The sequence below is a fragment of the Argiope bruennichi genome, chromosome 8, assembly GCF_947563725.1.
Source record: "Argiope bruennichi chromosome 8, qqArgBrue1.1, whole genome shotgun sequence".
NCBI classification, from domain to species: Eukaryota; Metazoa; Arthropoda; class Arachnida; order Araneae; family Araneidae; genus Argiope; species Argiope bruennichi.
In genome coordinates, this window is record NC_079158.1 from 132,826,360 (window position 1) to 132,850,477 (window position 24,118).

Consider the following 24,118-nt stretch of genomic DNA (forward strand, 5'->3'; position numbering starts at 1 on the left):
CTAACAATTGGTCCGAGTTTGTTTGTTTGTTTGTTTGAATGAGGGGGATTTAGAGATTTTTAGCTACAAAGGCTGTCATCCCAGCGTTCAACAATATCTCTAATTAATAAATGTCAAAAAATTTCAAGTGTTGAAGGAAAATATGAAGAGAAAGTTTATCTGCAAAAGCTTTGCTCGTGAGTTGTTTGAAATTGCGGGTTGAAAGAGAGTTGAGGCCCCACTTCGACCACAGGCAACGTCTGATGCTTGAGTATTTTCAGCAGTGCAGTAAGATATGATCCGAATTATTCAAAGATTGGCATGTTTCGCAGTTTGGTTGATTCGACAGGTTAAAACGATGTAGAAGGCCAGGTATGATGAGTGTTTTGGTAGAAATTCTAGCGCAAATGATGTCTTCTCTTCTATTTTTTGTCCATTTAGCAATATTTTTTATGTCTGGAATTTCCCCAAGAACTTCCTAATATTTGCTCTGTCTATAGTTGTCTGTTGTTTTTCTTTTTGAGATTTGTTTGATGCGTGAGATGATGTCTTCTGATGCGATCCATTCAATTCACGGGCTGATTTCTGTTACTGATTTTGCGATCAAGTCCGCTTTTTCATTCCATAAAATTGTCGAATGCCCTGGGATCCATAGAAAAGTAATATGTTGGTTAATCTGAGATTTTTCCATAATTTTGCCCACATTTTTATGAATAATGGATGGGGATTTATATGAAAATTTTTGAAGTGCTGTAAGAACTGAAAGACTATCTGTAAGAAGAAGTAAATGTTTCTCAGGAACGGAAAGATAGTCCAGAGCCTAGCAAATTGCAAGAGCTTCAGCTGTAAAAATTGAATTAATGTTGTGGGTTCGAAAAGTAAATTGAGACAGATCCGAAGTGCCGGCGATTGAAGTTAAGTTTTGCAATTTTGATGCATCAGTTGCGATTATGAAACATTGTTTGAAGTCCTTTTATAGCGTTTCTTGAAAACGGCCATTAATAGCTGAGTGTTGGAGAGATTTGTTTTGAAAAGGGTATTTTGAAGTAATAATACTGAAATTTTCTCTTGGAAGTTGCAAAAAATGTTGATCAGAAATAATGCGATTCCAATTAATGTTTAGATCAGAAAAAATTTTATCCAGAAAAATTTTGTCCTGTTCAATAAGAGCAAGATTGAAATGGTTTAAATCTAATTTGCAGATGGCGGAGAAGGAACTGATAGAAATCTGCTTAATGAGAAATTGTAAGGATAGTTTGATTTTTTCACTGAGAATTTCCTGATTGGAGATGTAAAGGACAGCTTTATTTGGTGTCCACTGTGGAACACCATGTGCAATGCGAAGTGCTTTGGTCTGAATAATATTACATGCTTTCATGCGAGTTTCTGGAAATTTGTTAATAATGAGACTGGCGTAAAAGAATAAACTGCAAATGCTATTGTCTGTGATTGTGATTAAATCTTTTGTTCTTGGGCCATAATGTTTATATGCAAAACCCTTTAATGCATTGATTTTTTTTAAACTTTATTTTTAATTTTATTGAAGATCTATCCGTTTTGATTTCTTTTTGAAAAAGGAATTCCGAGGAATGTAATTGAGTTTTTCCATTGGATGTTCGTTCCTGCAAGTGAGATATTTGGGTGGGTGAAATTAATTTTGTTTGAAAGATCGGCTATGTAACTTTTCTCTGCATTAACTGAAAGCTTCCAATACGTACACCATTGATGTATGTTTTCCATTGTTTTTTGTAATTTCTTAGTAATAAGTTCAATAAACTGGTGCGAGCAAAAAATAAATATGTCGTCTGCAAAGATCAAACAATCAACTTCATTTTCAAGAGTTTCAAAAAAATCCAATATAAAAATTGCCCATAAGATTGGCGAGAGGACACTACCTTGTGCCAATCCTTTGTTTGTAATTCTTATGTCGGAGAGTGTTTGTCTCCATCGCACTTGGAACGTACGGTGACTAAGGAATTGATGCAACCAAGCGCATATCTTCCCGCAGATGCTAAATTCCAAGCATTTATATACCAATCCGTCAATATAAACCGAATCATAAGCTTTTGCGATGTCGAGACTAATACCAATGAAATATTTTTTTTCCCTCTTTGCTTTTGAAATGCTGTTATATAATGAGTAAGTGGCTGTCCGATTGTCCTTGTATGGTAAAAAACCAAATTGTTTTGGATGAAGTTTCTTGTTCTTTGTAAGAAAATCAGTAATTCTCTTACATAAGATACGTTCAAAGATTTTGGAAAAAACAGATGTTAGAGCTATTGGCCTATATGATGTTATCTGAAGTTTTCTTTATTTGGTTTTGGAATGGGAATAAGTGCATGTTTCCATGTTTTGGGAACATATGCTGTCTTAAAAATCTGTTGAAATAATTGCAGGATGTAATAATTTGCATTTTTGTTAAGTTTTTTGAAAAAGGATGCGGGAATATTGTCTGGACCTGGGGTTGTTGTTTTTGATTTTTTAATTGCGATTTGTAATTCTTCCATTTGTAGTGCTCCGTTTAATTCTCTTTCCTGATTGTCCGTAAACTGGATTGGTAATGGTTCGTGAGAACTGGAATTGTTCGCCTAAAATTCTGCGAACAGATTACTTTGCACGAATGGGTTTGTAATAAAAGAATTGTTAACAGAAATGGTGTTGAAGGAGTTGTTATCTTCATATTGCTGATTCAGTTTTCTTAAGATAGAATAAAATAAACTAGGATTTCTTGCACTATTACATAAGTTATCCCAAAATTTTTGTTTTGCTTGTTTACTATAAAATTTGAATCTGCTTGCGAATTTTTTGTGAAGAATCCAAAATTTAGTTGATATGCATCTTAATGCTTTCTTCCGATATATGATTTTAAGGTTGTAAAATTTGTGACAGGTTTTATCCCACCAGGGTGGGTATTGTTTGTTATTCAAAGGTATTTTTCTAGTATTATTGGATATGATTTCTGAGATGTTTGATGAAACTGAGTCTAGGTTAAGATTTGTAGCTTCAAAAATTTTTTCCGATTGAAATAGAATAGATTGCCATTTAATTTCTGTGAGGAACCTTTGTTTGTTGTGTAAAACTTTGCAGGTGGAAATTATGGGGAAATGGTCGCTGTCAAAAGATGATTCAGCAACAAAACAATCTGAGCTACAGAAGAGTGATTTGGAACAAAGGGCAAGATCCAGAAGTGATTGGTTACCTGCAGGAGTAATGTGCGTCGGGTTCGAAGTATTTAAAATGACAAAATTTGAATCCGTTAACCAATCGACAAAATTGTTGCTGAGTCTGGAAGAAGTGGTTGAGCCCCAAAAAGGGTGATGTAAATTAAAGTCACCAAAGATGAACGTTGGTTCAGAAAGTGAGTTAAAAAAGTTTCCGAAAATTTCAATGTCAAAACCTGTAGGAGCTTAAATGTTAAATATACAAAATTTTAGAGAAGCTGTAATGATTTTAACGGTGAGTATTTCCACGTCCGAATTTTGAGGTACATCGGAAGGGATTATGTATGCCAACAAATGATCGGGGATTCCAATTAAAAGGCCCCCTCCCATTCTGCCTTCCCTGTGAGATCTAAAAAAACCTTTTTTTATAGAAACTAAAATCTTCAGCATAAAGAAAAGTTTCTTGAAAAATCCAGAAATCAGAAATTGAGAAAGGGGGAATACCAAGCCAGATTTTTTTATTCCTAATACTACGGCAATTCCACTGAACAAAACGCATCCTCATAAATTAAACCAACAGAAAAGGAAAAAACAATCTGCAAACTCTGCAAGAGGTCAACCAAACACCGGGGTGCGTACACACACACACACAAAACCCTCAAGCATTTGGGAAAAATAAAACTGAAGCAGCGCTTTGCAAAGAGAAACAAATAACAAGCAGTAAAGCGGGAGAGGAACAGAAAACAGCAAAAAGAAAACAAAGCGCAAAAAAAGAAAATTAATCCGAAGTCCCAGCAGGGCCACCAGCGTCCCATTGCATGGGTTGACTAGTAGAACTAGCGAAGTTTTTCGAAGCATTCAGTAAAGCATTTTTCTTCCTAGATGGAGATTTATTTTTTTCACCTTTGTCAATCACATGAATTAAATGTTGCACCATAGACTCGACCGTCTTTTGAAATATTTCCAATAGCGCATTGAAATGTTGCTCCATCTTTTTGTTGATGTTTTGAATGTTGGATTCCATTTTGTCGTTTAAAGATTTTTCAAAGTCAATGGGTTCCGTGTTCGATCTAGTAACAGTCGCATAAGTTGTATTAGATGATGCATTAAATATGCGTCGTGCTTCCCCCGTAGTGAGGTGGTTACGAAATTTTAGATCAAAAATTTGTTGTTCTTTAACGTACAAGGGACATGCTTTAGATGTTGCTGCATGAGAACCTTGACAATTAATGCATTTAACTGGGTTTTGACAATTTCCAACGTGTTCTTTTCCACATAATTGGCAAACTTGGTCTTTCGAACATATCCTAGATGGGTGTAGGAAACTGTAACATTTTGAACACTGTCTAGGTCCTTCGATAAAAGGTCAAATTTTCTGGATTGTAAGCCAAAGTTTAACTGAATCTGGAAGAGAAGTACCCAGAATTGTTACGAGAATTGGAGAAGTTTGTTGTGTCGAATTTTGTTTGACAAAACGTCTTATCTCTCTGATTTCAATATCATTAAACTGTCGCAGTTCGTCTGCAACTTCTTTGAGTGGAACACATGTGGGTATATCAATAAGCAGAAATCTAGAAGTAACTCCTTCCGAAATAACGTTTGAAGTAACCTTATTATCGTTAATCTGTTCTAAGCTAAGAAGTTGTTTTGCGCATCCCGGATTCCTTTGTAGTAAAAATTAGTTTCCCTTGCCGGGTAAATCTCATTTTCATGATATTTGAGTGTCTGTTGATATTTTGCTTTATGAAAGTTTGCATCAGAATGGGGTTTGTGCGCGGTATTTAAGAAGAAGCATTCGCATTAGAAAAAATAACGTTTATTTCCTCGTAATGTTTCTGACCTAAATTTAGCACAAGGTCCTTGGCAGGTTTTCATTCATAAAATAAATGTGAGTAATTTGAGGCATCGTGTTGAAGGCGAGAGATTCAGAATTCAATTGAAAGGAATCATCACTAAAGTCTTGCACTGATACAAATGTGTGACTCAGCTGCAATGCAGAAAAAATCCACAAAATATAAAGAAACAATCTTACATCGGACAAATTGAATTAAGCAGAGTAGAAATATGAAGAGAAACAAAAAATAAAACCTTGTCTAAACTTGAGAGTAAGATGCAAAAAAAAAATCCACCGTAAAGTATTTTTAAACGCAACTTCGCTTTTTTATAAACAAAAGACTGTTATATCTTTCAAATCAAAAAACAATCTCTGGTCCGAGAATGTGTCAGCAGATGGATCTTGTAGCATTTGGACGCGCGTGTTTATTTTTACTATTTTATTTGGACTGTTATGCGCGTGTTTTTTTTTTTTTAAATTTTTTTTATATTATTTTTTGATTGTTTCAACATTACGTCACAGTGGCGATGATTTCAAGCAATCGTTGGGCTCCTCAGCGTACGGTGAACCCGGATAGGAACACCCTAATTACCTAGCATTATGAAATATACTTTACGACCTATTCTCAGACCTACCAAATACACATAAAAAATTTCATGAAAATCGGTCGAGCCGTTTCGGAGGAGTACGAACACAACTACCGTGACATGAGATTTTTATATATTAGACTAGCAGACCCGGCCACTCGTTGCTGTGGCTAAGGTTTTTGTTATATTACATAGTAGTAAACTATTCAAGGGAAACGGTAGGAGAACACCAGTCATGGGGACCACCATGCTTTTTTACACAGAGGCCATTTGTAAAAAAACATGGGGACCTCCATGATTGATTTTCTACTACCGTTGATAATGAGCAAAAATCAATACAAAAAAAAATTTTAATTTCTTTATTTTTTGTATTCAAGTTTGTAACAAATGAGTACATTACAAAGTTGTTAGTAAAAAACACGTAACACTTAAACTTATAAATGAGGTAGGTAGGGCAGATAGTTTTAAATCTTTGACAATAATGTTTATTATTTTGAATTATAAATACTTTTAATTTCAATTTAATTTAGCACTAATAGGTGCACGATATTTTTGATTAACCTGTCTTTAGCTAACACAAATAGATTTGACGGTTTTCCTACACGTGAACATGCAACATATAGTTGCCCATGAGAAAAACATGGATTTTCCAAATCTAAACCACAAATAGACATTGTTTGGCCTTGAGACTTATTTATAGACATGGCAAAAGCTAAATGAATCGGAAACTGTAACCTTTCGAAGGGTATCGTAGATTCTGATGGTATCATCGGAATACGTGGCAACATGACCACTTCTCCTTTAAACTTTCCAGTTAAAATGGTAGCTTCAAATATATTTCCGGTGATCTTTTTGATGACCAAACGCGTACCGTTGCATAATCGAGGTGGATTCAAATTACGCAGGAGAATAATAGGTGAACCAATCTTTAATCGAAGATTATGTGGTGGCATTCCAGGTATATCTAGTGAATTTAAAAATTCAATTGGAAAATTTACACTATCATTTTCATCAACAACAGTATCGACTGATTTAAAAGACATCAGATCGCCTGGTAACAACTGTTGTATTTGGAAGTTAATTTCGTCAACATCAACATTTTTGGCTGCCAAAATAGCCCGATCCCTGAGCCAGTTATGATTCAAGTAATTACTCTGTATATCCGGAAAAATACTCTGAATCAATTCATTTTTTCCCTGAAGAACAGTGCAGAAATTGTCTGGCAGTTTAATGCATTGCGTATTTGGTTGCAGTTCTATTTTACCGTTCCCAATATCTAGTAATTGTTCAGAAAATATTTGTGCTGATGGATCATTTTGCAATTGTACGCGCATGTTTATGGCCAATCGAAGTGTTTCAACACTTCGCCATAAGAATGATTTGTTTTAAACATGCATTTTAATTAAAGATTGTTGAACAATGAAGCACTAATAATTAAAAAGCAAGAAGAATTCCACTGTATTACTTTTACTATAATATGAATTCAATTTATACTTCAGTCTAAATAACACGTGGTCGGCTATGCTAATACCAAAAATTGAAAAAGTAAGAACAATTGAATTTCATTGTATTGCGTTTACGACGAAATAAATTTAACTTATACTTTAGCCTCAGCAACACGTGGTGGTTATGCCATAAAATTGTAGCTTATGTGAAACGTTGGTACTTTTAATACAGCGCCATCTGTTAGAATATTTACTCAATCCAGTCAACAGATACCGCCATCTGTTAGAATCGCTTGGAGCTAACAGATAATTGTGACTGTCAAATAATGAACAAATAATTTGTTCCTTCTTAGTATAAACCCTTTATGATGTATAATAAATCCTCTAACTTCAGTGATACAGATTCTGGCTTCCTCAGCTTAAAGGAAAGATTAAAAAAAAAAAAAGTTCTATATTCCACACATGAAGTTGCCATGAGATTTATTCCGTCATTCATACATTTGTCTGTTGCAATAAGTCAAAATTCATTTACAAAATGAAATCAGTTTCAGAAACATTTATTAAATAATGATAAGCATTGTAGCTGAAGTGAATGATAGCTGACATAACTTGATACGTACATGCAGTTTATTAGTAAAGAAATGAAAAACTGAAACGATTATTGTAACCATTTTTTCTTATCATATCTTCAATAATTTATATAAAAAAAGATAAAATTTCATTTAGCATACAAATGAGTTAATATTTTTTTTATTATCCGATTAGAGGAACTTATTATTGGCTCGTTCACTTACCTTTTTTACGATATCCTTAACAAAAGAAATAAAATCATTTAATTGAAAATTCAATGAAGGTAACAAATGTTATTGCTGTACAACATTTTTCTTAGTAAACAGTCAGATAAAGAATCGGAATTCATTCAAAACGAAAAGTAATAATTATCCGTGTGCACCTCCAAGTATTTTTCCAAACTTCTTTATAATTAAAAAAAGCAGAATTTTAGTATGTTATATTAATCAGTGATCCGTTAAAACGTTTGTAATTAATCATTTTCAAATAAAATATCTTATTTCTGAGAATTGCCACCGTGCACAGTAATACAAAATTCAAACATAAGATCGTGATACTTTATCCGTTGCAACGTATCAAATTTATTGTATGCATTAAAAAATAATTGTGGAAAATGATATCTTATTTCTGAGAAACGTTTTCGGATAGGATCATAAATAATTCGAACATTCGGATTCGAAACGTAACGCAAATGCGTGAGTTTTTCTGCGCCAGTTGGGGTAACGCTATGCAGATTACAAATTTTTAATTTCCTTTATTCTGTTTTATTTTAATTCAAAAGTACTTAAGAATGAATCTGAAAGATCGATTAATTAACAATGTTTAATTTTAAATGCATCAAACATTAAGAAAATAAATAGAATCGTTTCAAATAATCAGCCGAAAAATCTTAAGCCTAGCCTCATGACTGTTGGGGAAAAAAAACTGAAGCCGTACTTATTTGGTGGTGGGGAAAATGAAAAGATTTTTTGGCTGGGAAGTTTAATTAATAATTAAAATTCTAATTAAAAATTCAAAAAAAGGGCTATCCTATCTTTTAAGTTAGATCAAACTGCACACGGTGTGCAAATTTGATTAAAATCGTTTAAGTAGTTTAGAAGTCCATCGCGGACAAACAACGTGACACGTAATTTATATATATTAAGATAAAGTTCAATGTGTGTGTGTGTGTGTTGGCGCTCTACAGGTCAGACCGTTTCACCTACAGCTTCCAGATTTGGCACATGTATGGCACCTTGGAGGTCGTGGTCCACGTCGGAGAAATTTTTTTGAATTTTTGGTTAGAATTTTAATTAAAAATTAAACGAAATTTTGGATTTTTTCCGCTATAACTTCCGAAAATATTTCAGCACAAAATGGATTTTTACATCATATTGAAGTTCAAAAAATAATCTTTTTAATGATACTAATGTTTTAAAAAACAAAACTAATTTCGATTTTTAATGAATTTTTCAAAAATAATTTTATTATATTTTTCAACAATTTATTTCGCTCAAAATAAAAATAAAATTTAAGCTGCACGAGCACGTTGCACATTAATGGGAAAAAATTAAATTTTATCAACGTGTTACCATCATATTGACAAAGGCTTAAATTAAAAAAAAAAAAAACTATCATTCCAATTTAAACATATAAAAATATAATTTTCATCACGTGTCTGTATGAAATGAAATAAATATGAAACATGGTATGTTTTGAAAAGTAAATGCAAGGAAGCGTTTTATATGATCTTTTACAATACATATATTATTTGGTTGGTTTAATATGTACATCTACTCTAACCGGAGCCCAACAACTAATTTGTAAACCTTTAGTAATAGACATACATCTGCTAAAAAAAATGGTCTAAATGAAATGTGTAATGTAAATGGAGTCAGTAAACGCTGATGAATTATGAATTCTAAATTTGTGCATGTATGCTCCGCTCTGTGAATTATATTTAACAAAATATTTTTGAGACGCTAATATCTTAAATAAAAAGATTGCACTCCAATCAACTAAATCAATCGCAAAAGTGGACCGATTTATGAAAATTTCAATATCAGTATTCTATAAAAATGGGTGACTTTAGATCGCTTCATCGACTGTCTCAAAGAAGCCAATCATCTGGGAGATGCTCAAAAATGATTTGTTTAGATTATGAAAATATCGAAATCTATAGCTTGTTCTAATATTGTAATATTCAAAATTTAATTAATCGGTCAGATTTGAATGAAGAAAGAGATGCTTATTTATTTATTAAAAAGAATATTTTGCAGAATATGAATCCTTAGACCAAAGGACTGTCTAAAATTTAAACTTCATAATTTTTTTAAATATGGTTATGAACCGAAAAAAAATATTATTGACATCATTTATAGCCTTTAAAAAATAAAACTAATAACTGAATTTTCATTGAATTCGTGAAATTTTCGTTATATAATTCTTTGAGACGTAATAAATTAGGAAAATTATTCTGCAGTGCATATAAGACTTCAAAATGCCGAAGTGACTCTGCTTTCAGTTCTCTGATTATTTTTTTAAAAATGTGGATTTTCTAGAAAACGTTTTTATATGCAGTTTTATCATTTCAACTTTAATTTAAAACTGAATTTTACGGGCGCTAATAGAAAATTAGAGAGAGAGAGATGCATAGGTCAATGAAGAGAACGGCTTAATGCCTACATGATAGTATAAGAGAATTAAATGACTATCAAAATTTGAAACCTAAGAATATTTTGCGGAAAACCCTATTATGAATATAAGTTACATGAAATATTAATTGAACATTTTTGCGAGCATTAATACTGGCGAACCTGCTGTTCACCAAAGGTGGCTAGTTTAGTAATAAAAGATAGAGCTTACATTTTTCTCTGATATATATTGTTACAAATCTGTAATTTTGCTATCCGGCACGGCGTGCTGAGCTTGGCGACTTGGCGGTGAATTTGGCGAGTTTGGTGACTAAATGGATAATACCAGAAAGTTCGAGAAGTTTCATGATCCATCCAGTAATAACAGAGATACACCCAAGTACGCCCTGATTGGTCTGAAGATTCCAGCCCCGCCTCCCGGAACTATAAAAGACAGGCAATCTGAATCTGCGAAGAAGAAGTGGTATGGATCTTCAGAAGTTGAGTGTGTGAGAGTGGTCGGAGTCGCCGACGAGTAAAAGAAACTGGAGGATTAGACAGCAAGAAAGCTGCTGAACTAATGACTAGTGATTAAATGTGCTACGATTAATTGACGGTATTTGTAATAGAAAAAAATTTTGTAACAATATGTTACGGCCAAAGCCCGAAGTTCAGCCAGTTCGCGAAGAGATTTGGCCAAAGTCCGAAGTACTTACAATTTGACTGATGTATATGGCGCCAGAACTTCCATCAAATAAATCTAAATGTAATCGCGCCATTCTAACTCTATTATGTGGTTCAGTTATTTAATAATCTGCATCTAAAATCTATTTCTAGCTTTCAATGAATCGAAGATATTATAAAACACAGAATAACATTTATTGACGAACACAAACACAAAGCTACATCGTTCTACGTTACATCTCTAATTAGGCATTACAAATTCTGAATCACAAAGTAATAAAAAAAGAAGCGTATCAAAGTTCAACAGAAACTGCGCATGCGCCGGTTTCCTGATCACTACAGCTGGAATAGGGGAAAGGCGTCTCTAGGACGGAACATCCCGGCCCCCGTTGGACAGTTGTCCAACACCTTCTTCGAAAGGGAGTGGACAGAGTCTGTTGATACTTCGCCGAAAAATTCCTTTAGGGGTTCTGATGTCTGAGACACGGACCAGTCCATCTGTTCCAGGATATGTCTTTTCAATTCGGGCCAAGTTCCATTCCATGGGGCTCTTGCTATTATCCTTCAGGAGTACCAGCTGTCCGGGTTTGATGTTTAGTTGAGGTAGTTTCCATTTAGCTCGAGACTGCAAGGAGTTGAGATTCTTGGCTCCATCTTTTCCAAAATTTGGATCTAAGAGACTGGATGAGAGACCATCTAGAAGATAAAGAAATGTTAGTCAAGGAATCACTGGGTTCTGGTATTGACAACAGTGGTACTCCCACCAAAAAATGGCCAGGTGTCAAAGGTTGAAGATCAGCTGGATCAGCAGAAAGAGGACACAGTGGTCTTGAATTCAAAACTGCTTCAATCTGTGTCACCAGCGTAGTAAGCTCTTCAAAAGTCAACACTGTCGATTTAGTCACCTTCAACAAGATCCGTTTCATAGCTCCAATATTGGCCTCCCATAATCCACCGAAGTGAGGAGATGCTGGAGGTATGAAGTTCCACACTATACCTTCCTTGGAACAAAATCTTTGCACGGCATCCGATTTGCATGCTTTTAGCAGGGAATCCAAAATATTTTTTGCGCCCTTAAAATTAGTGGCATTATCACTCCATATGATTGAGGGTTTTGACCGTCTAGCAATGAATCTCCTAAGACAAGCTAAAAAACTCTCAGTAGTCAAATCAGACACTACTTCAAAATGGGTAGCTCTGGTACTGAAACATATGAAAATAGCAATGTATGATTTTAAAGTCACTCTAGATCTTTTAAGATTAGGTTTAGTAATTATGGGACCAGCAAAATCGAGTCTCACCTTTTCAAATGGTCGAGATGGGATAACTCGGTCCCTGGGCAGGTCGCCCATCATTTGGTTAATAGTTTGACTTCTAGCTTTAAAACAAGTCAAGCATCTATTTATCACACGTCTGACTCGATCTTGTCCCGAAGGTATCCAGTATGATTGGCGAATAAGAAAAAGTGTCGTCTGCGTGCCTGAATGTAAAGATATTTTGTGAAAATGTTCTATAATCAAATCTGTGAAATGGTGCGATTTGGGTAAAAGCAATTGATGCTTCTGGTTATCTGACAGATTTGAAAATTTTAATCTTCCCCCAACTCGAAGCAGCTCATCTTTGTCAAGAAATGGATTTAAAGATAAAATTTTACTATTCTTCGGAATTGGATGCTTTAATTGTAAATACTTTATTTCAGACTTAAATTCAGATCGTTGTACATACTTTACTAACATCTTTGTAGCATTTTGTATTTCGACAGCACTTAAATAATCTTCCTTTCTATTAGAAATATTAATTTTACAGTTATTAATAAATCTTAAACACCATGCAGTGATTCTAACTAATTTGTCAAATGAAGAATATTTTATAATTAAATCGTTCTCTGAAGGGCACTCTACAACTGTTGAAGTTAAAATAGCTCCTTTGCAAAGCTCGTAATTTTCTATGTTTTCAATATTTAACTGTTTTGACAGTTCCAAAGATTTAGGCCAAGAGTGTTCATTCTGTGCTAACCAATCAGGACCATGCCACCAAAAATCACTATCACGAAGTTCGGCTGCCGACATACCTCTTGATATTAAATCGGCAGGATTATCCTTTCCAGGACACTGACGCCAATCTTTTGGATCAGTAAATCTTTGGATCTCTTGAATTCTATTTTTCACAAATGGTTTAAATCTACTAGGAGCGCCTTTAATCCAAAAATAAGTGATAGATGAATCGGTCCAGAAGTAATGAGTTAATGGATACTTTATAGCTTTGGAGATTTTATTACTCAATCTAGCTGCCAAGAGAGCACTCATTAACTCAAGTCTAGGTATTGAAATTGTTTTTAATGGAGCCACTCTGCACTTTGATGCTACAAAACTAGTAAAACTCTTTCCGTCCTTTAATGCTATTCGAAAATACACAACCGCTCCATAAGCTTTCTTAGAGGCATCTGAAAAACAGTGCATTTGAATGTTATCTATTTCAGTGGAATGAGTATCTCCAAAATAGTAACGGGGTATATTGAAAGTATTCAGTTCTAGAACTTCCTCACACCATTCATTCCAATCAGTGTCTAATTTCATTGGGAAACGCTCGTCCCAGTCCAAACCCAAACACCACAGTTCTTGAATTAAAATCTTTAATCTAATTATAAATGGTCCAAGAAACCCTACAGGGTCAAAAATACGACCTGCAGCTTGCAAGAGAAATCTTTTAGTGTTCATTCGTTTCGAGAGAAATTGTATTAAACCTTTAGCATCGAAAGGAAATAAATCACGGTCGGGGTTCCATACAACTCCTAGTACCTTAGAAGGCATGAAAGTTTCGTTTTTAGGCTCAATGGATGGACCAATGTCCATTCCAATATCTTTCCATCGATCACGCAACTCGAATGAATTAGTCTGCCACTTTCTTAAAATCATACTTGCATCCTTAAAAATCTTAAAACTTTCCAAGCTCGTTTTTAAAGCATCTTCTACATTTTGCCGACCACTAATTAAATCATCGACATATAAAGAATTATTTAAAATTGCACAAGTATCAGGAAAATTATCAACATACCTTTTCAAGTGATGCTTGATTGTTGCAGCGAGAAGGAATGGACTTGAACTTACCCCGAATAAAACACGGGTCATTCTATATATCATCAAATTGTCTCCTTCAGAGCCATCTGGTTCCTGCTGCCAAAAAAATCTGGTCGCATCTCGATCCTCTTCATTAATTTCTATCTGGAGGAATGCCTGCTTTATTTCAGCTGTGAATGCTATAGGATTTTCTCTAAATCTAATTAGGAGAAGAAAAATGTCAGGGTTTAAATTTAATCCAATATGTAAACAATCGTTCAAGGATAGTTCTCCTTTACCATGGGAAGACGCATCAAAAACGATGCGTAATCTACTTGTCGTCTTATCCTTACGAATCACTGCTCTATGAGGCAAATAAAATGTTGGTTCGTTCGTCTTTTTATTCAACCCACACCTAACTTGTTCAATAATTTTCTCCTTCAGATACTCATCCAGAACAGTTTTGTATTCAGTGAATAGTAAGGGGTCATTAAGAAATTTTGTTTTTAAACCTAAAAACCTTTTTTGAGCAACTTCAAGATTATCGTGTAACTGTTCCTTCATACCAGGTTTCCACGGAAGCTTTACGTTGTATCTGTTATTAGAGAAAGTAATTCCCGATTCAAATTCCTTCATAATCGTATCGTCAAAAATGTTTTCATCGGTATCAACCTCAACGCCTAAGTTTTCTAATTCCCAAAATTTTTTTAATTCATCCGATATCGTTTTTTCTTCTACTATAATTTTCATTTCCAATATTTGATTTGTCATATCGATTTTTTGTCATATCTTGGAGGCACCAACCAAATAAAGTTTCAGTGGCTACAAGCTTATCATTTAACCTTTTTATTCTACTAGTCACTATATCATAATAGTAATCAGCACCCACTAAAAGCACAATTTTGTTATTTCTAAATTCATAGCAATCAGCAAGCTGTAATCCTTTTAATTGTTTATTTAAGTTCGGAATATTTTCATTAGGAGCAGGTAAATTAGTTGCAGTTATTTGTTCAGTTTCTAATGCTTCAATTTCAATATTTAAAGTCGGTTCGTCGCGATTCACTAATTTAATTTTAACAACATTATATGTTCGTTCAGTTGTTTCTTTAGCACCGAAACCATATACCGATAGAGTTTCCTTTCTAATAACAGGAAGTTGTTGAGAAATTTCTCGTGAAACGAAACTTCTCATGCTACCATTGTCTAGCAAAATGCGAACTGTTTCAAGTCTATCATCATCAAATGGAGAGCGAATACAGGCAGTACATGTTTGCAATAATACGGAACACTGAGCGTTTACTCGAACTTCCGGTTCTTTATTTTTTATATTATAATTGCAATGGGAAACTGCGGATACAGTTTTATTCTCTGCATTAATAGTTTTGTTTTCCAGTTGATAACAGAGCGATCGGTTATGTTTCTTGTTACAATTTTCGCACATATCCCTTTTCCTACAGTCTTTAATTCGATGATTTTGTTCTAGACATAAGAAACAACGACCTTGTTTTCTTAAAATATCCTTTTTTTCATCAACTGTTAAACCCTCACAAAGTTCTGAAATATGTTTATCATTGCAATATACACATTTTTTCTCAACAACTGGTGCTAAATATTCATGAGTTTTTGACGAATTATTATTCCACGGAATGCGACTTCTATTATATTGCCTGTCATTTGTAAAGTTTTTTCTATCGCATGAATTATTTTGATTGTATTTAGGATTTTTAAAATCTACGTTATGAGTGACGGGTTTTTTTCTTTCACCTTTCCAGCCACTTAGCAAAATAGATGATTCTCGACATTCTATTTCAATTTTCAAAAATTGTAACAATTCCATAACATTGAATTTATTTTCTTCCGTTTTTGCTAAGTGTTTTCTATTAAAATCTAAAACTAGATCCTCGGGTATTAATTTAAGGAGAATCGGCTGCAGCAAATGACCATACATTCCAGATGTAACGTTAAGTGACTCTAAGCTTCTGATTTGTATTTTGCAGATGTCATATAACTTTCTCAGTCCAACTATATTACTTGAATCCTTTACAGGATAAAGATTCAACAGTTTTGACATATGAGCATTAATAACGAGCTCATCTCTCCCAAATCTTTCTTTTAATAACATTAAAGCTTTATCATAATTTTCGTCGGATAATGCGAAGCCATTCACCACATTACCCGCAGATCCTCCTAGTAAGGATTTTAGATACGTAAATTTATCTATTTTTGTTAAGCTTTCGTTTTGATCAATCGAGTTTTGGAATTTATTCCAAAATTCTAACCATAAACATGGGTCCCCAAAATATTTATCGATACTTAATTTAGGTAGACGAACAGAATTGACAATTCTATTAGAATTAACAGCAGATTCAATAACCGAATTATTTAACGAACCATTCTGTGTACTCAATGCCAAATTTGGGTTAAACTGTGATGAAATACTAGAATCAACTTTAGAGAGTTTATTAATTTGTATTGAAATTCTAGAACATAATAAAGTAATCTTTTCATTGTATTGAAAAGCAGCTTCTATTTCCGTATCAAATTCGTTTTCTTCTGAAATAATTTCTTGAATCTTACTATCTAATTCTCTTAATTGTTTTAACATCTCATTCAAATATTCTAGATGCCCTCTTAAGCTATCAACAGATTGCTCATCAAATTCGCTTTCTAATTTATTTATAAGTTTAGTTACTGCTGTACGAATGACAGCTCTAGACTTTTTCAATTTCTTTTTTTCATCCATTCTTATAATATATAAGTAACTAAATATAACAGTACAATATCAAAAGTAATTTCAAAAACAAAAGCAGTATTTCAAATCAAAGAAATATTCATCAAAAAATAGTAATCAAAATTCTCTAGAAATTCTATAATCAAATCAATTCAATCAATATCAAAGGTTTTATCACATCAATAATATCAATTTCTATATCTATATCTAAAAATCAAAATAATATTTTCAGATGAGTTCTAATTATTTCTATCGAAATTCTATATAAAAGGTATTTCTTACCTTTCTTTCTCTTTCAACGCAGCCAGTATCCGAAAGCGAAAGCGATATTCTAAATCATGATACTATCACATCCGACTTCCTGTTTCCCGGCCGATGCACCAAAAAAATGACTGATGTATATGGCGCCAGAACTTCCATCAAATAAATCTAAATGTAATCGCGCCATTCTAACTCTATTATGTGGTTCAGTTATTTAATAATCTGCATCTAAAATCTATTTCTAGCTTTCAATGAATCGAAGATATTATAAAACACAGAATAACATTTATTGACAAACACAAAGCTACATCGTTCTACGTTACATCTCTAATTAGGCATTACAAATTCTGAATCACAAAGTAATAAAAAAAGAAGCGTATCAAAGTTCAACAGAAACTGCGCATGCGCCGGTTTCCTGATCACTACAGCTGGAATAGGGGAAAGGCGTCTCTAGGACGGAACACAATTAATATTGTATATTCTACTGGCTGGTCATTTGGCCATTTCGCGTATTGGCTGGCCATTTCGCGAAGTGGCTGGGAATCCTTGGCCAAAGCCCGATGTGATAATGGTAGATGTAATTGCAATACCAAGATCGGATCAAATATCTGTAAATGTAGGTAGAACCAACGCTTATGCAATTCGAAATGTCATGGAAGTTCAACTTGTTGTAATAAATTATGCTTAACACTATCGTAATTGTTTTCATCATTTGAAATTAGTAAAATTCACTATTAAAACAGAATACTTAAAAATAAGTAAAATATACTCATTATTGAGTACTTCATGTTGTTATAATAGCTCCGAGTAAAATAGACTTAAATTTGAGAAATGCATGTACTCACTTTTTTAATACGTACAGAGATTCGAATATAAGTATGTATTTTTTTCAAATCTGCTGAAATTATGAAACCCTAAATTTGCAAAAATAAATCTCAACTGACAATGTTGGACCCAGCTGGATTCGAACACAGACCGCTCACCCTGCAGCCCATTGCGCTGCCATCTAGGCTAACTCGCACAATAATGGTGTATTCTAAGAAATGGTTTAAGGGTGATCGTAAATCTTTTTCTGCCCCACAGACCTAATGCTAAATTTTCCAGATTACATTCTCTTCCGAAATATCGATTAATAAAATATGAACTTTTTTACAAGGAAAAAAAACAATATTAAGAATGAATTAAAATAAATATAATGACATTTATTTATAAAATATAAATAAGGATATGTTGTAGGTGAAATTCGACAGATGGCGCCAACAAAGAAATGTCTTTAAATAATATTAACAAAAAAAACTATTTTCCCTTTATATGGGCTTTAATTAGCCCTTATATTTGCTATTTACCTTTGCAAAAAATTTCATATTTTTTGAAGCGATATTTCCTAAATCAATCAAAGCAGGATACCAAATTTGTAGAGTTCGGCCATACATACCTAACCCTCTAAGGTGTTTTAAATGCCAAAGATATGGCCATTCCCAGCAAGCATGTCATAGCAAAATGACCATGTGTGCGAAATGTGCTGAACCTGGACATTACACAAATAATTGCCATTCAGACACCATGAAGTGCGTTAATTGCTCTGGGTCTCATACTTCTTTCTCCAAGTCTTGCCCTAAATGGACTCTAGAGAAGGAAGTGACATCCATAAAAATACGAAAAAACATATACTTCGCAGAAGCAAGAAAATCAATAAATGATAGAGCTCCAAAAGTTGGTGCATCTTACTCTGGTATACTTAAAGAAACACTAATATGAATAGTGCTCAAACCGATTCTCGCATAACTCAATTACCACCCACTAGTTCAGTTTCAAATCAAACTACAAAATTGCCAGCAGTCTCCTCTGTTTCTTCGATGTCATTCAATTACCCTGTAACTGATAAAATTGCCAAACGTAATCGTAATAATAAAACACAAATCTCCACGACATCATCTCTTAAAGTTTTTCAAGTAAATACAAAGCAAAAAACAAAAAAGAAAGCATTATTGAATCGACCCCTTGTGGCAGAAGATTTCTTAAAAACTTATACATCGTCTTCAGAGTTCTCCGATATGGAGTTAGAACCATTCTACGTCTACTATTTCTACAAATCAATCAGGTGGGGGGAAAAAAAGAAGAAAAAACCTCCAGATAAATCCCTATCTTGATGACTAAATTTGTTTCCTGGAACTGCCGTGGTTTCAGTAATAAAGCAACTCATATTAAAGATTTAATTAATGAAACCCATCCGATTTGTATAGTTCTACAAGAAACTTATTTGAAACCGTCAGATATTATGAAAATCAGACGTTATAGCTTTATCCGAAAGGATAATGAATCTGATCGAGCTACTGGAGGTGTTGCTCTCCTTGTATCCCATGATACACCCTCGTCTATCATTCCATTACGTACAAATTTGCAAGCTGTTGCTGTTCGAGTCTTGAACCATTCTTTGACGACAATATGTTGTCTTTACTTGCCACCCAGTACTTCGGTAGAATTAAGAGATCTTAATGCCTTAGTGGATGAATTACCATCTCCTTTCATCATAGTTGGTGATCTAAATGGTCATAGCCCTCTCTGGGGAAGAGAAGATGTTAGTCCTCGTGGGCGGCTGATTGAAGAATTTATTAATAACCATTCACTATGCCTGCTCAATAATGGATAAGAAACATATTTTCATCAAAGGAGCAAAACCTTTCATTCATTAGATCTCGCTATATGCTCACCTTCTCTAGTTCCGTTCTTTAATTTTAGAGTGGGAACCGACTTGCTTGATAGCGACCATTTTCCCATCTTTTTAGATCATTTAAATGGAAGTGGCGCAAATAATTCACATCAACCACGATATGTTTTTCAAAAAGCTGACTGGATCTGGGGGCACGGCAGTGCCCCCGCCAAGTAGAGCAAAAACAAGCGGCACGGCCGTACTATCCTTTTCTCTAAGCAGTTCAGGCCCTTTTCGATCCCCTATAACTTCGTTGTGAATAAAACTAGAAGCCTGAATTTTCAGTAACCAAGCAGGCATTATATAAACACGGTATATTTCAAATTTCATTAAATTTGAACCAGTAGTTTAAGAATTATAACTAGTCAAAGTTTGTGAATTTTGTCACTGATTGACTGACTGACCGATCATCAAAACTCTAAGGCACTTCTAGCAGACATAGAAGCTTCAAATTTAGAATAGAATTAGAGTTTAGTGTATAAATCAAGGAAAAACTAAAATATGCGTGTAATAATGGACGGATCAATAAATTTTTCGAAGTTTCGAGCATTATCCATTTTGTCGGCAAATTCGTCGCCAAGTCGCCAAATAGTCTCCAAGTTTGTCACCAAGCTCTGGTATCACTGGCTCGGCATCCGGCAGCATCCAATACAGATTACTGTAAAACGGTCTTTCATATGATGACACTATTCTCGCTGGGAAAAATTACAGGTTTGTAACAATATCTAATTTGAAATAATTCAATTTGAAGCTGTGGAAGCTGCAAACGCAATGAGTGATTTTCAGAGAATCAATCTGGTAGAAGAAAGCAAACTGATCTTCAGAGTATGATCGCTAAACTTAATGTCGATCAAAAAAGAGTCTTCGATATGATCACAAATAAAATGGACACAACTGATAATAACGCTGACGTTTTACGCTGTTTTGTGAGTGGAACTGGTGGCACTGGAAAGAGCTTTTTAATAAAAACTCTGAAAATTTGGGTTAAGACGTATTTAAACAAAAAAAGTGGCAGCTAGTACTCCAACAGGAATAGCTGACTATACATAGAATAGATTGACTATACATAGACTATTGCAGCTGCCTGTAGAACACAAGCAAACACCGAAGTACAAACAAATTTCTGATGAAATGCTCTAAGTTCTAAGATCAGATTTGAAAGAAGTAGAGTTGTTTATAATAGACGAAGTGTCGATGATATCCAATGTTACTTTCACATATATTCATTTACGCTTATCTGAAATATTAGACACAAGAGACGATCAGAATGGGTAGTTTGGAAAAAAACATCTTGTAGTTTTCGGAGATCTCTTACAGCGTCCGCCGGTAAGAGAAAAGTCACCTTTTGAAAAACTATCAACTGCTGAAATTAACAAGTTATTAGGTTCCCTCAATGTACCGAATCTATGGACTGAACTGTTCATATACGATGAACTTACAATTAACATGCGACAGCTCAATGATTTTGACTTTGTTGAAATGCTAAATAGAATAAGATTAGGTGTGACTACACAAAAAGACCGCGACTTACTGTCGACTAGATTAATAACTCTCAAATACAATTCAAATGAAAACAGATTAATTGAAATAATTGAACACCTCTCGAAACTTCCTGATGATACCGTTTGCATATTATCTATAAAAAACATGTGTCAACAATTAAATACTGCAATGCTTAAATCTCTTCCACATCCCAAAATAAAACTTACAGTTGTAGATAGCATAAATTTCCCCAGATATCTAACAAAAAGAGCTCGTGAATGCATAAAAAAATATGAAGACGATGCTTCTATGACTGCAGGCCTGGAAGAGAACCTAATTATAAAAATAGGAGCAAAAGTCATGTTAAGGCGAAGTATTGACGTGAGTCTTGGTATAGTTAATGATTCTATCGGTATAGTGCAAAGAGTAAAGGTTGATCCGGAAAATACAAAAAATAATTATGAAAATATACATTACATTTAATAAAGGACATGTTTACGAGCTTAGTCCGGTCAAAACTAAATTTGAAATTATTAATAGAGCTTATGTTCATCGCCAACCCTTTCCCATATGTATAGTCTATGCTTTAACTATACACAAAAGTTAGGGTCTAAGTCTAAATAATGCACTGATGAATATCGGTTCTGCAGCGTTCACATCAAGCTTATGTGGGACTTCCGAGAGTTACAAGTCTGGACGGCTTACATCTAATAAATGTCGACTTTGGAAGTATTAAAGCTCAGGAATCTTCAATTTGTGAATACAACAGACAAAGAAGCATTTACCGTCCAGACTTGTCAAAAATTGTAACGTCAAAGCTTACGAGAAAAACCCATAGAGACAGAGACTGGGCTTTGAGAAAAACTGTAGCTGAATCTCAAGAAGTAGTACCGGAAAAGAAAAAGGGGAAGACTACATACAAAAATAAGAAAAGGACTATCTACAAAAAGAAATAATATGTCATCAAAAACATAACTTGTAAAAAAAACCAAGTCTCGCAACTCAGTTCTTCTGTCGTAAAAAGTTCTGAGATCCATGTAATACCAAGTTGGTCCATTTATTCAGTCCCTACTTAAGGGTCCTTCTGTCTTAAGTTATTACGTAATTAGCTAACCTTACAACATCTTATAGTGACCATATCAATAGTAAAGATCTTTTATGGTTTAAATAAATAGATTGACTTGGCAATCACACTAAACAATCAAATTTAATATAATATATTAATGTAATCTAATGTAATGTAAAGATACATTGTGTTTTCATGCGATGGCCAAGTCAATCTATTTATTTAAACCATAAAAGATTTTTAATATTGATATGGTCACTATAAAATTTTGTTAGGTTAGCTAATTACGTAATAACTTAAGACAGAAGGACCCTTAAGTAGGGACTGAATAAATGAACCGACTTGGTATTACATGGATCTCACAACTTTTTACGATAGAAGAACTGAGTTGCGAGACTTGGTTTTTTTACAAGTTATGTTTTTGATGGTAGACTTTACCTTAAGGTCACAGATAACCCTCAGTATGGTAGAGAATGGGGATTTAAATAGCATTGTAAACTTAATAACTGATACTATTATAAAAGCAGCAGATGCTACTATCCCAAAATCGGGATCAGGAGTAATCAAATATAAGAAACCATGGTGGAACCAAGATTGTACAAAGACGCAAAGAGATCTTCAAAAGGCCTAGAACGTCTTTAGGCGGCGCCCAACAACGAATCATTTGATTCTTTTTCAAAAAGCCAAATCTATGACACGACGAGTTAAGCGATGAAGTCAGAGGACATATTGGATTAAATTTGTGTCAAGCATAAATTCTGTTGAAAGTTCCAAATATATGTGGACCATCATTCGAAAAGTATGCGGTATATATCCTGATCATTCCATTTCTTGCCTGAAGAAGAAGGGGAAGTTATTTCCAATGTTCAGGAAATGGCTGATGCTCTTGCAGAAGCTTTTGCCTCTGTATGTTCTGCGAGTAATTACACGGAACCTTTCCTCACACAAAAAAAAAATACCAAGAAAACATCAAATTAGGCTTTAAAACAAAAAAGCATTTGTCTTACAATGCTGATTTTACTATCTTGGAGTTGCGCAGAGCATTATTTGTCACAAAACAGACAGCATCGGGGTCGGATGGAATTACTTATTCAATGCTGCAGCATTTATCTGATAGATCCCTCCAAAATCTTATGTTCATGTATAACAGAATTTGGAAAGAGCATGTGTTTCCTTATAAATGGAAATTTGCTATTATAATTCCTGTACCAAAGCCAGGAAAAGATCCACAAGAGCCATCTAACTATTGACCAATAGCCCTGACCAGTTGTTTGTGTAAGGTTTTTGAAAAAAAAAAAAATAGTAAACTCACACCTCGTTCATATACTGGAGGAAAATGAATTTATTTTACCTTTTCAAAGCGGTTTTCGGAAGAATAGTTCAACAATTGATAATCTTTTGGTCTTGGAAACGGATATTCGAACGGCCTTTATAAAAAAGAATCATTTGGTGTCAGTATTTTTTTATATAAATAAAGCATATGATCGAGCATGGAGATACGGGATCATGAAAAATATTTACGACCTCAAGTTTAGAGGGCATTTACCTCTTTTTATTCAAAATAATTTACATCAGAGATATTTTAAAGTGCTTCTTGGGAGTACCTATTCCAAATGTTTTTTGCCAGGAAGAAGGTGTCCCACAGGGCTGTATATTAAGTGTGACACTCTTTGTTTTAGCTCTTAATCCTATTTTATCTGTTATACCAGCAACTGTCAGCAAGACGCTGTATGTAGATGATATGCAAATTTCTTGCTACGCCCGCGACATTTGATACATTGAGAGACAGTTTCAGACAGCGATAAATAATATTGTAGAGTGGTAAAAAAAGCACGGTTTCACATTCTCTCCTCAGAAAACAGTTGCTATGCACTTCTGCAAACGTCCTCTTCATCCAGAGCCAGAGTTGTTCTTGAGATGTAATCTAATTTCCATTCAAG

General features: G+C 34.0%; 2 protein-coding genes across 8 annotated transcripts in view; one reads left to right on the forward strand and one right to left on the reverse strand.

Moving 5' to 3' along the window:
* The window catches only part of LOC129981777 (serine/threonine-protein phosphatase CPPED1-like), a 143,130-nt gene that overhangs the window by 103,265 nt on the left and 15,747 nt on the right, over positions 1 to 24,118 (forward strand). The gene's annotated exons all lie outside the window — the stretch shown is intronic.
* Positions 11,107 to 14,692, reverse strand: LOC129981775 (uncharacterized). Its single transcript, XM_056092774.1, has one exon. It carries the CDS (start codon positions 14,676 to 14,678, stop codon positions 11,487 to 11,489), a length of 3,192 nt encoding a protein of 1,063 aa, XP_055948749.1. The 5' UTR covers positions 14,679 to 14,692; the 3' UTR covers positions 11,107 to 11,486.